We start from the raw sequence: 14,603 nt of genomic DNA on the forward strand, positions 1-14,603 counted from the left end.
CAATTGCATTACTTACAAATATATACTTTATTTGCTTTGGCTCTGTAAAGCTGTAAGCCCATAGTCTAAGCCACTAACACCATGTTTAAGTAGAAGAGACACTATAAACCATTGTCTTCCAATTAGGTATACACATTAGATAATAATATAAATAATAGTAAAATACTCTTGTTATCATAGAGGTGTTACTGTACACAATCCTAGTTATTACATCTTATTACTTCAGTCTCTGTGCATCAAAGCTCAGCAACTTACTAAACTGAGCATTGATTTGTCCACTGCTTGGTGAACACACTGAGTGTAGGCTGACAATATTGCTTTATATGATTATTGCCTTTCCTAAAAGTATCCATTGTAAAGGCTTTGTCTCTAAAGGAAAGTTTGGCACAATGCCACACAAATAATAATTTTGTAAGGTCTGAGAATTTCTAAAAGGTGTACCTGGGAGCAGGAGCGGAATGATAGGAGAGGATGGGATTGCCTCTTTTACATCTGTAGACTCTGGTATGTGCACCTTAAAGGTGTGAGTCCACAGCAACATATGCCAACTTAACTGCTGCTTTACACTTTTGTGCCATTCCTCCCTAACATCGACTACGTGGTTTTGTCTCCTTGCTCATTCTGGCTTTGGCAGTATTCCACTTGTCCCTAATCCTTTTTGCTAAATGGATAATTTTTTTTGTTGGAATAGTATCCTACTAGTTTAGCAGTGCAGTGTCAAATGAATGTCAGAACAACTGCAAGGGAGAGGATGAAACACGGGGAGAAGGGATGGGCTCCATCAAACAGCAATTTAGCTTAAGATGCCATAGATTAAACTACTGAATTTACTTCTCATCAAAAATACTTGTTATGGAATGGGAGCTTAATAAAAGACACCTTCTACAGAACTGCAACAAAAGAATTCCGACAGTTGGCTTTAAGTTTATGAGGACATCAGGTGGAAATAGAGATACCTATAAAATATGAGCTTCAAGTCACTTTTCCTGTTGCTTGATTTGATACATGAAATTTTTACATGCCACTACCATCTTTATTGATGCCTATCCTGAAAATAAGTTAGATTTAAAAAATGCTTTCTCCACAGTGCCTATTGTTTTTGCAATACTGTATGGTAATTATGGAAAAAAGGTAAATCAAATCAACATATCAGATTCCAAATAAAAATTTTGAGTGCCAGACAATTTGTTCATGGGATTTTTCTTTTCTTTTTTTTTTTTTTTTTTAAATCTTTCTTAGAATATGGCTGAATATCTGAGCACCATTCTACCTTGTTTTATGTTCTATTCCAAGCAAGTATTCCTGTTAAATGTTGAACCAGCTTTGTTACAGATTTCAGGACAGGTATCACCTCCATCATCATATCAGTGTGTTGCTGAGTACAACATAAAAAAGCCAATGTCTGCCTTAGTAATTAGTGGAATGAAATAGGAATGAACAAGAAGTAAAACAACTGGGTTAGTGAGGACCCGATGTACACACTGAGTGCACTGCAGGAGTTTTTACTTCTGAGCAGCTTCCATCTTGCCCTGTGGACTGAATGCTCATCAGCTGCTGGATTAGGCTGGCTTCCAGCATACATCTTCAAGTTTAATTTTATCTGCAGGGAGTCTAGTTTGCATGCTCTGAGACCTTACATGATACAAGCTAAAGCATTGTAAGGGAACAATCAGGAGATTCACTTCAAAAACATACTACTGATCTGATTTAAGAGTACTAAAATAAATGCAGCTAAAGCTACAGTGGCCATGAAAAGAACACACTGGGACACACAGCTACCCCGATTTCATCTTATACCTGAATATGAGGTTGGTTTCAGCCCACTCTTCCCTGGAATTTATGTTTATCCTTCAGACTTACAGTAATTCAGTTTTCAGGTGAGCAAATTCCACAAAGCCCCCTGTATATAATCTTTGTCTTAGGGAAAGTCAAATTCATGATTTTAAACTGACAACAGCACAGAATAGATTTAAGCGAACACTTTTATTGCTCAACTTATGAACTTCATCCACAGCATAAAGAAAAGAAATCCTTTAGGTAGTTTCAAAAGACTAGACTTCAGTAACTCAAACCAAGTTACTAAGTGGTCACATCCCTGACCAATCAACTGCCCACAAATCGGGTTTCTGAAAAAGACACAGTAGGAGTTGGTATGTAACACAAATTCACTAGACTTTACAAGCTATTGATTAATTATAAAATAATGTTAAAGAAACACTTATTTTGCAATGAATTCACACATCTTTATCCTAACAAGACCTTTGGAAAAAGCAAAAGGAAGATCCTAGCTCTACTGACAAACATCCAAAAGGATTCATCAAACTTCCCTGTGCAACAAAGCTCCCCTAAAAAGACAGTGAAACCGCTCCACAATTAGATTACTCTAAACTGCTGAGTTTTCTGCACAGTAATGGGGACCAACAGAAGTAGTAATAATAACTATTTTGCCAGACCAGCAGAGTAGAAATAGTTATTAATAGGTATCTTGTATTATATGCAGTTTAATCACCTGCAGATTTTAAAGAGAACTTGCTTCTAACATGAATATTAAAAAACCAAAAACATCAAAAGAGTAGCATTTGTTACCATGAAATGAGGTTGTGTTAAAATACGCTTTAGCTCCTTTGCATCATTGTTCTCTGGATAACATGAAATTTCTTCCAAAACCTGCAAAATAAGCATGATAAATGCCTGTAGTAACATTCTTTTAAATAAAGCTATTAGTCAAAGAAACGAACACCCTCAGTGGTCAGTCAGAATCTCCAACTGCCAGAAAATTTTGCAGAACAGAACTTCAGGGTGTCTATGAATATGACTTCAGTTCTTACACAGTTTTCTTCATGTTCATTCTATATTAATAGTTCTATAAACAGTACTTTCCTATGACATTATCCCCAACAACTTTACTTACTTTTATGATAATATGTAATATAACTTAATTTTTTTTCACTACTTGCAATAAATAAAGAAATAAAATACTACTTGTCAGGTATAAGAATTAAGAACATCTGTGTCTATCTTTGGTCTTAGTGGGCCACTTTCATTGCATTTCTTGGTCTGATTTTCTTAGAACTAGCTATGATAAACTTAGTTCAGGTATCTATGATATATTTTGTAAAACGTGATACCCACAAATGTATCTTATTTTGTGACTAAGTCATATAAACATCAAACTTGTGCTGTAGATAAATGAACTGGACATGAAAGATACTGCATTTACCCAACAGGAGTATTTCTTTTAATATCGCAACTGATGCAGCAAACGTTAAATGATGAAATTGAGTAATATACATAATCCTTACAGACATAATGAAATTTTGCAAGTTTATGCAACACTTAACTAGTAACTTAACTAGGCAACTGTAGAACTTCAGAAATAATTCAGATTATAAGCCTGGATACATACCAGTATCTTAACGAAGAAAAAATGTGCCACTTTAAATACAACTAAACCTTCAAAGTAAAAAAATATATTTTAAAGCCATTACCTCTTTGGCTCTCTGTACAGCATCACTTGGAGGATTCCTGATTTGCGGTGAAGATTTTGTGTTTATTTTGTCATAAAGCTGAAACAGCAAGAAAACAAACTACTGAAATAATATGCTACTTTATATAAAGTAATGAGGAGCACTGACAATACCCTGCTTTTTGTTACCACGACCAAGATGATTGTTAAACTGCAAGACCCGCAGATGTTTTATATACAAAATCTAGCAGCTTAGGGTTTTGACTTTTCATTTTTAAACATTTCCTGATCTGAACAGTGCATAGATTCAGAGTTCATAGGATGACATGGGAAAGTTCAAGAGGTTAAGGGATTCTGCAGACCTCCTTTGCTTTTTCCACAGATTTACAGAAACTATATTCTTCTACCAGAAGTGATCCTATGAATCTTGAATAAATGCTGTAAACCATACATTCTGCTAAAAGTTCAAATTAATCTACACAAAATTCTAAACAAATCAAATCACCAGACATTCCAAACAGTAATTTAAATAAACCTCAGAACATGGGAAATGCTCTTGAAAACAGAGTGGTACAAAACCCAAAGTCTTAAGAGAAGAGAAACACGAAACTTTCCAAGTAGTGCTCACAAAACTGAAATTTTCAACTGAAATTCAAAAGTGTATGTAAATAAACATTCAGAATACACAAGTGACTCTAACATCTTTAGCAACTTTAACACTGTAAAGGATGAGTTGATAAGAATCCCCCATTTAGGCTGCTCAGCAAGGACTTCACAGGAGTTTACTCTGAGAAGCTTATAGCTCCACTGTTTGGCTGAGGACAGCCATGGATGTTTGAAAAATGGAATCTTGTCAAGCTATAGACGTACATGAAATACCACATGAAATACCATTCAGTTTTAGAAGAGATGTAAATTTGAACAAATGCAATCCAATATCATAATTTTCCTTGGGTTTCTTAACAATCTAATGCACATTTTGAATATTTCAAGTCCATATGCGAATAAATATGAAAAAAGGAAACAATATCACTTCCAAAAAAACATTGCCTGCAGGACTGTTATACCTCTTATCTTGGGGAAAGAAAAGTAGACAAGTCAATCACAATTTGTGATTCCAAAACACTCCTATACTCAACATTTTAAGCAGCCTTGACCACTGCTGAAGTTTTTAAAACAAGGGCTTTCTGCTACTTATAGTTCAGGAAACACTTCAGTCGCATACACAATTATTTGTTTTTACTTTTTCCTAAGTAAGCAAGCAAAACATACCCAAACGCCTGCAAATCCAAATTATTAAGTATCACATTTATACACCTGTTAAGAAATTGCACCAACCACAGCGTACTGAGTAGTTGTTGAAAATGCATGATACCAAACATATATATTACTGAATGCATTTTTCTAAAAGATTCACACATGCATCCTGTTTAAGACTAATGACATTACAGAAAAGTTAGCATGAAAATATTAGTTCTTTGTAGCAATTGTTCAAAAGCAAAATTGTGGGCTTCATTCAAGTTGTTGTGTTATTGTAATCTAAAACAACTGGCAGTTTATAGAAACAATTTTTTCTCACTGTCATGGGAGAGAGTAAGTTATCTTCTGAGGCTGGGAAGGAGCTAAAAAGGAAAGTAGGAAGCATAGTGCCTCTAAGAATGTTTATGAAAAAATCAAGGCAAAGTTCAGACTGAACAAGGATGCATTTATTTTTGCATAGTGCCTTCATGCTGAAGAGTGGCGCTTAAATTTCATCTTCCAGAACTGCTGCTTACTGAGATTTGCTTCCAAGGCATTAGGAGGGACTCTTGATAGCACTTAAAAGAAAAACCTTCATATCTGCATTAAGGCTAAAGCCTATATATTACCCAAGCCATGGGATCCATTTGTTGTTTCTGGGAGTAGAAGACAGCCACGACTACAGAAAGAATGTATTTTTGTAGCTGCACTAGCATGAGCAGATCTCTTCTAGAGACTCTCCTTAGGTGCTCTACCTCCAAATTTCATTACTGTGGAAGGCACTCATTCCAGGGTCTAATGGAAACACAATGCAAACAGCCTACTCTGCATTACATTTTTACCAGGAGTATGTTTTTTTCATTAAAATTCAGTCCAACCTTAACTCTAAAAAGTGAGACACAAACAAATTCCACAATAAATCTGAAAAGAAACTTGAATCTCTCTAACCTGAAATGCATTTTTAAATGGTAAATCCCTATTTAAAACCAGGGAAGGTATACTGATTTAACAAAAAAAAAAACTCAAACAACCAGCCCCACTATTTCTTCATTTGTTTAACTGGATTACCATTACTTTAACATCTGCATGTAAGGAAAAAGAAAAGCGTATTTTCTGCCCCCCCAAAAAGACCATATATCTAAGAACAAAGAATATAAATAATATTTTCAAGAGGGGATGCTATCTTGGGGGAAGGAGGAGTCTTGAGCAGTCAGAAAGCATAAGTTAGCTATGTATTAATTTCTCCCGGGGAAGACTACAGCCAAATGCCATAGCATAATGAGAATATTTACTAGAGACTGTTACATGTGCTTGAGGCATGCCCACAATAGGTCACTGTTCAGTTCTACATTAAAAATTCAGGAAGGATGTCAAGAGGCAGAGAAGGCTCAGAAAAAGGTTTCAAAAAATATCAATCATATCTCCCCCGTGAATATTATAAAATGTTTAAAGAAGACAGAAGATGATAACATATGGGAAGTCAATTTAATTGACAAAACTATTGCATGATCTGAGTTAAAGGGAGCTGTCAGGACAAATTCAGATCAGAATTAAAGCACAGGTATCAACATTGCAGGTAATTAAGGGTGTAATTGATTTTGCCTCTTGGGAATTTTTAAAAAGTTAGAAACAGACATATTTGAAATGGTATACTCCAATTCAAGTTTGTTCATGGAATTTTTAGCTTACAAAAGTACCAGGCTACATAGTTAAAATTGCTTCTCCTAACCGCATATTCCATAAACAACAGATTAAGCTTTAAGATTTCAGTATAATTAATTTATTTTTTAATCTGGTGGGAATTGGTATCTATCTCAATAAAACTGTTGTTTTATTTATTATCCTAAAGGGAGCCCGCAGCAGTAGTGAAAGATTTATTTTTGTACGTGAAGTTAACAATAATCAAAGAAGATCTCCACATTAGAAAATCCAAATGACAAAGAAAAACATAGTCAATTCCTGTACAATATTTTTTAGGCACACTGTAGGTGTTCAGTGAGTTCTTACTATCTCTGAGCTTCAAATTACTTTTAAAACAGGAGGGAGCCGACCATGGCTTTCATCATGTCAAGATTTTTTTGTCTTTTCACAGATGAGCCACAAACCCTTAGGTTTTAATTGTGGTTCTTGAAATGATGATGAACAGTGGCTTGACTTAGAACTGTTTCTAATCCCTTTTTACAACAAAACAGCTGTATGCATTACTAATATTTGATGTTAGCAACAGAAAAATTTCCTGGTAGAGACAACCAGAATTGTTACCAAACTGTCTCACTGTCTATTTTCACATCTCATCTGGAAACAACTTTTTATTCGGGCCATACAATTCCTCTCTGGTATAATGCATTATAACACTAGATTACTTTTGAGAGGAGTGGCATGAATTGCAATACACAAGACAAATGTAATTACAACACAGTGAAGACAGTGAAAGGACAAGACTGTTTACAAATCTACTAATACATACACAGCAACCCTGTGAACCATTTATCTTGTTCTGGTTTACATGTCATCATATGTTTCTAATGGAGAAATTAAAGTAATATTACGTACAAGATTGTATCAGATGTACCATTTCTACATTAACTGCTTATGTGTAGTCAAAGAAAAAATAAGAACGAACAGCTAAGATACAGTTTTAAAAACATAATACTAACAAGTAAAAAAAAAAACCAAAGTAACATTATGTAAACCCAGAAACAAAGGATTTATTAGTGCTTCTTAGTAGTTGTGTTAGATTTTAATTTTTTCAATATACTATCTCAACAATGCTTTCACTGCCTTTTTTTTTTTTTTTTGACATTAAAAATTTAGTCTGGTTCCAAACTGTCTCTCTTTTGGTATGTACTCATATAAACACAAGGATGAATCCAGGATATTATCTTGTATCCCTCATTTCCAATTTTAGTAATTGTGTGTTCAGTCTGGATAGAATTTTATAGCATTATGTTACTAAGCCTATTTCAAAAAAACACACTAACTCTAACAATAATTAGTCTTTAGTGGTTACAGAAGATGATTAGAAGCTTTCCACCAGAAGCTGGTAAGAAGAGCAAAGGATATACTATGCATTAATGCACAAGAGCTGCTGAAGCAGTACTACCTTCTTTGCAATCTTCAAAACCAGATTGTTTTGCAATACTCTTCAAATATTTTTGCATTTAAACAATAGCTGTAGCAGAAGCAATTTAGAAGGAATTCACAGCTCCATAATTAATCCCTGAAAGCATCCGAATTTAGAGATTTCATAGAGACACATTAAGAACATTTTTCCCTTACAAAGAATCCAACATATCTTTACACTAATGTTTCACAAAATGTTTAAGAGAACTGTGAATTAAACCCGTTTGCACACAATGAAGTAAACATCAATGACAATTACAGCCAGGATTTACATGCTCCTGTGGTACAGAACACATTACTACATGTGGTTAGCTACACAATTTTAATCACACAAAACCAGCCTGTTTACAATGCTGTTGTTTCTAAGCAGCCCTGCAAACCTAAGTCCTTCAGGGACCATACCAAAGGTAGTTTCTTGTGGAACAGAATGAACTAATTCATTTTCCACTGTCCTCAACACAATGCTTTTCTATGTAATATCAACAGACTTTCAGCAGGGTGAACTCCATATGGTGGGATTTCTTTTTCCTGGGACACTCTATTTTCAAGCAAATAACTCTGTCCCCTCACCCCAGTAGTCCAACCTCCAACAACTGCACTCAGCAATACCAATAAACATAACAATTAAAAATTTCTAATAATTAAAACAAATAATTGCTGTAAAAAGTCACAGCGATTGCAACCTTCGGAATTTCCAGACTTTTGAATAATTTGCATCTGAGCCTCATTCTTCAGCATCAGTTCTTCTGCATTTGCTACCCACGAAATCTAAATTAAGAGCTTACTCTAGAAAAGCTTAAAAATCACAATTAATATATTAACAAAATATGATATAACAAACATAAGTTGACAATATAGCTAATTAACAGAATAGTTCTGCTTCTTAAGAAGACAAGTTTTGCTTTAAAGTTTGCATGCTAAAACACAAATGCTATGAAAAGAATACTCACAGCAACTCAAGTAGCGTCATTATCTGTTGACCAGCCTTGCAACAGCAACTGTTATTACAAATAGGCTTGTTGCTCTGCTACCTGTCATAGCTTCCTATTGTGCTACTCCATTTACCCCAGAGATTTTGCCTGCTGCAAGTCTGAAAGAGATCTATGACCTACCAAACAAAACAATATTCACAAGTAGTATTATCAAAGTAGCACTAAAATTAAAGAGCAAATTAGATAATTGACAGACCATGTCTTTCTTCTGCCAGTTCTGTTTCACATATCCTCTTCCATGCAAAATTCCACCTTCTCATGGCTTCTCTTTCCTTGGGATTCTATGCCCTCAAGGAAAGACATCCCTGAAGATAACTGCTACTGGAAAACACACTGAGTAACAAGGTCACAGTCAGCAGAAGCTTTATCTTCAACTTTGTTTAAAGACAGTTTGTTCTTTTAAGCCCTCTGTTTTTCATTATTATGGACTGTGCCTGAAGTTTACTGTCATCCTTTTTGCATCAGTGACTTAACATTCATTTTCCCAACACAATCCTGCAGCATGTTACACTCCTGTCTCATACGGAAGTTCGAAACACATTTAAGACACTACCTTGTGACCTCTAGAGCGGTACAGATCACAGTTGTCCACAGCTTCAAACTTTCTTCTGTGTGATACACTTACCATAGAATAGGAGTACAATCAACCTTTGCATTCAAGTCCCTTACACAGCGAAATGCCGTGCAGTTAAAAGGTGAAGAGAATTACTTTAATAGAATGTTTCAGGAAGTAGTTTATCAGCCAAAATGAAGATTCACAGAACAGGGCAGTCAGAAGCAGAATATGAATTCTGTCTGAACATACAAGTGTTTGCTTCTGTCATGTCATGGAACTGACAGCCGCCATCATTGCAGCTTGTTATTTCAGGCACTCAGACTTCCAGTAACCCTGACAGAGGTTATGCTAATTTGAAATACTCAAGTTTCTTTCTACCTATTCAATTTCATGCAACACAAAATAAAAAAAATTCTAACAGTAACAATGAAAACCCTGAATTTCACTTAAATTTTGATTATGTGATAGAACTAGAATACACTTATTATTCTTTTAATTTTTAGAGAAATTTTTATCCGCAAAGTGTAGGCTAACTGTAATTTGGTTTTAAGTCATCTGCATCCTTACATATCTATAACGTGTTATCTGTAGAACAGTTACACTTGCTGCTACTTGTGCCAGAAACAAACGTAAACCCAGATTTTCTTATGCCTTTACCTAAAACAACAGGTAAGAAAAAATTACGCCAGATAAACTCAATCAACACTACAGAATTTCAACTTTTACTCCAAGCTGCTTGTGTTTTTTGGAATCATTCCATATCTGGACTTCTTCACTTATTTTATTTTCAACGAAAAACTTAACTTTTGGGGAGAAGAAGAGAGGAGAGGAAACCCAACCAAACTGGCCAAAACATTTTCCTCTGTGTATTCCTTCAATTCCCACTCTGCACGACTGGCAAACAATTGTCTTCTACAGGTTAGGATGACAAATTTCATTGTGTTGCACACATAAAACCTGAAATTATGACCATGCAAAACTGACATACCAGTGATGCTAAATATCAACTGGAAAACATTTAACAATGTTAGCGTGTTGTTAATGACCAGACTTCTAATGCTCACAGAGGATATTACGTCTTTCTTGGTCGTCAATGCCTTACTGCTGGAGAAAGAGAAAACATATTAACTGATCTACTTCAAGAACTGCTGTTTTATTAAGGTGGAACCTTGAAATGATCACAGGCTTCCTTTCAGGGGGAAAGCACACGCCCCCCCAAGTCCCTGAGGACACAGCCAAAGCATTCTGTATGTGTTGCCTTCATAGTGATCCAAGGGATAGAAAGGAACCCAGAAAGAACGCCTCTTCCTCGCCTTCAGAGGGTCTACCTACCGGCAACAATTTGTTACCTGACAGCTGGAAGGAAAGCATACATTCCTTTGACAGCATTGGCAACAGGCAAAGATGCCAAATGGCATTATACACGTAACCACTCAGTATTTTATCATTTAAATTTTGCATTGATATATTTTGTATGCTTGGAAACACCCAGGGAATTAGAAGGTTAAGCTACAGAAGTGCAAAAAGGTTTTCCATTCTGTTATGTAGCTAAATGTGGGGATGCCTGTTGTATCCATCATTTGATCAAAACTTAAAATAACTGAAAATGTACCTAAGTTTAAATCCTCTCAATAGGTTACAGTCCTGTAGTGAAACTGCAGGCAGTCAAGAACTGTGGGAAATCACATGAAGTTCAATCTGAAAGTAAGGCTATATAAATCTCTGCAGTCCATATTAAATCCACTTTGATTACGTATGTGACTGTAACCGTTTTTTAACTGTTTCTTTGATAGGTTCTTATCCTGCTACTTCAGAAAACCAGCAATTCTAGCTTTGAAAATTATAAAGATAATATTTCTACTTACGTGTATTACATGACACAATGTTTTTTACAGTCTTCATAAAACATAAAATATTTTCACAGATTGTATTAAGTCAATCTTTGATCTAATTTTATTTTTTAAACTGATACAGGTTAAAAGCAGATTCAAAGACACACTTAACGCTTTTACTGGTTCAGACCACAGGGTCAAGTGGCAAGCTCTTCTGTAATATCTGACTTGTTTGTTCTATTTCTTTGTTAGGGGGTAACTTTTTACCTTTAGCATACATTAGTTACAAACAAATTTTAGCTCTATTGTAGAATGTATTCTTTTTTAGCAGAAACTACCATGTGCTATGCACTTGCTCAGTAAACTCAAAGCCTTCTCACTTTAGAGGTAAAAGAGCAAAAGAAAGGACAATATTCTTACAAAATAAACTGCAGGGTGTGTGCATTTCTTTTTCCTACAGCTGTCCTTTTAAATTGTGCCTCTTGATTTGCTTCATATTTACCAAGAAGCTTTAATTGCTTCACAGACATGCTGATGAGAAACAGTTATGCTACTCCTGAAACTCACACGACATTATTTCCTCCTATTTAATTTCAGGTGCCCTTAAATGCCTCATTCATGTATAACGAATCTAGACTCCAGTATACGGCAGCATTGTATTTCACTATAAATTAGGAGTCCAGCATAGTAGAATGTAACATATTTTAAGAAAACCCCATATTATCACTTATCATAGAAATTCTATTGACTTTAGAAGCTGTAGTTCTCAACAAGTGATAGCAGATGTTAAAAGATACGCTAGACAGTACATGCACACAGCTTGCCAGAGAGGAAGAGGTTGCAATTTAGCTAAATTCTACATGATATGTGATGCATGTAGGTAGACTTACATTCTCTCAAGCTGGAAATTGTGGCAAGCAAAGTCTGGGATTGAATAATCTTAAATACATACAACAATTTAAAACCATAGTGACAAACCAAAGATTGATTAGATTTAAGTAGTCTAAGACGTTCTCCTGCCTCCTCAAAGGATCTGAGAGCTCTCCAATTTCTGCTGCCAGGAGCTGACTGCAGATATCCAGGGTACTGTTCAGTCCTGCATTATACACTACAAGGCATCTTCAGTACATCATCTAATCTATTTCAGGAACTTTGCCACAACTCCCTCCACACACTTTTTTAGGGTGTGCGTGTCTCAACTCCACTCCTGTATCATAAACCAGACTTCTCTCTATTGATGCTGTAAACATTTTAACTCCTACAGAAAGATGAAAGAAGAAAAACTAGGATGAGATAAAGGTACTGCTTTACACATAGCAGTACCAAGAAAAACCCAGCAGTTGAAAGATCAACACAATGAAATTCAATGGTCCCAATAAGAAAAAAACAAAGCACTCTCATTCTGGAATGTACCAATAGCATTGTTGTGTAAGACACAGGCTTAGATCATTATTTCACAAGGTATGTCAACATTTTTGTAATTTCAAGGACACAGAAATCCTGTTATTTCAATAACATAGCCACTTAACATTTTTCCTGCATCAGATATCTAATTGAAGCTGATCTTGACAAAAACATGGCAAACCACCTTTTAAAGATGACACCACACACCTGAATAGAAAAAAGCATGAAAAACACTGAGGCACTGAAGCGTGCGCAAAGAAGGGCAACAAAGCTGGTGAAGGGTCTGGAGAAAAGTCTTATGAGGAGTGTCTGAGAGAACTGGGGTTGTTTAACCTGGAGAAGAGGCAGCTGAGAGGAGACCTTATCGCCCTCCATTACAACATGAAAGGAGGTTGTAGTGAGGTGGGTGTTGGGTTCTCCTTTCAAGTAACAAGAGGAAATGTCCTCAAGTTGCACAGATGAATGTTTAGGTTAGATACTAGAAAAAATTACTGCACCGAAAGGGTTGTCAAGCACTGGAACAGGCTTTCCCAGGAAAATGGTTGAGTCACAATCCCTGCAGGTATTTAAAAGATGTGTAGATGTGGTGCTTAGGGACATGGTTTAGTGGTGGACTTGACAGTGCCAGGATTATGGTTTAACTTCATAATCTTAAAGGTCTTTTCCAACCTAAATGATTCTATGGTTCTATAAGCACCAGGGAAAAAAGAATCCCTCAATACAGAAAGGGCTATAAAAAGTTAAATTATATGGACAAAACTTTCATACACCCCACTGGAGAACCTTTGCCTGTGTCTTGCTCCCACTACACCCCTTCCAATATGGACTACCAACCTATAGCAGGAACTACAGACTCAGGTTGAACCTAAATAGGCTTCATATCCAATTCTGCCAACTGAATTAACTCTTCAGGTTTAAATCACCATCTTGAAGAAAAGGATGCTAATGACCACAAGTTTTATTCCAGGGGGATACAGAATCCACATAAAACTAGTTAAATCCACAATGATTGCAGAGGGTTGTCAAATAACACAGTTTCTCACTGGCTTTGTGACACTGAGCATATCTTGCACCAGGAGGTGCCAATATTTGAGTTATGATAATTTTTGTTTCTCCTTACCCATGTAAATATTTTGTAATGATATACTGAGACTAAAAATATACTTAAATGAGCTCATTAGTACAAAGAACATCCAAGATGTACCAGCTAACTACTTGAATAACTTGAAGCAAGTGGCCTGACTGACTTCAAAGATCGGAAAATAGCTTACTGAACTGTTACTACATTGCCTTTGAGAGCTTTAGTGTAAACTAAGTGTAAACTCAAACAACGTTCTGAAGAAAGCTCCCAGTATCAACAAAACAGAAGTGTTATTCAAGATTTGTGGGCTTTATCCCAGGCACTATAAAATTTCTTTATTTTTTTTATTTATTAGAGTAAGTCCCAAGCTTCTGGAGAAATAATAAATCCGAAAATCTGAAGTTTTAGAAAGCAAAAATAACCCAATGGGTTATTGGTTAATAATGGTTAATAATGGAACTGAAACTAACTTGAACTACACTCAACACAAAAGTAAGTGAAAAAAATGTAGAAAGTCAAATATGAAAATGAACCCCTTATCTGAAAACATTATCAGTGAGGTTAATTAAATATTCCGCAAGTGACAGGAATACAATTATAGTGTTCTTTGACAGATCAGGGCCCAGCAACATAAAAATACACTGTAATCAAGGGAATTTTTAGTTTTACATCCTAAAAAAGTTGCCTATAGATTTATGCTTTTGGAGAAAGTTATGTTGGTGCACATAGAGAGACACACACCCTTGCATAGGCACCCAGAATGACACACCACTGACACAGGGAAGATGACATTAGGCTGAGAGGAATGGACTATATACTACAACTATGATTTGAAATACACACTTTACTAAGCCCTATTTCACTTGATGATTCACCACATCAGTACTATGCTCACAAATACCCAGGAATG

General features: G+C 35.6%; 1 protein-coding gene across 13 annotated transcripts in view; it reads right to left on the reverse strand.

Moving 5' to 3' along the window:
- Window positions 1–14,603, reverse strand: part of CASK (calcium/calmodulin dependent serine protein kinase) — a 216,263-nt gene that overhangs the window by 44,342 nt on the left and 157,318 nt on the right. For all 13 annotated transcript variants that reach the window (XM_054072578.1, XM_054072566.1, XM_054072539.1 and 10 more), the window contains 2 exons: window positions 3,489–3,566; window positions 2,587–2,667 (listed from right to left, as the gene is read on the reverse strand). In XM_054072578.1, coding sequence (XP_053928553.1) covers window positions 2,587–2,667; window positions 3,489–3,566 — 159 coding nt within the window. The remainder of the gene's footprint in view (window positions 1–2,586; window positions 2,668–3,488; window positions 3,567–14,603) is intronic.

The sequence above is a fragment of the Cuculus canorus genome, chromosome 1 (assembly GCF_017976375.1).
Source record: "Cuculus canorus isolate bCucCan1 chromosome 1, bCucCan1.pri, whole genome shotgun sequence".
NCBI lineage: Eukaryota > Metazoa > Chordata > Aves > Cuculiformes > Cuculidae > Cuculus > Cuculus canorus.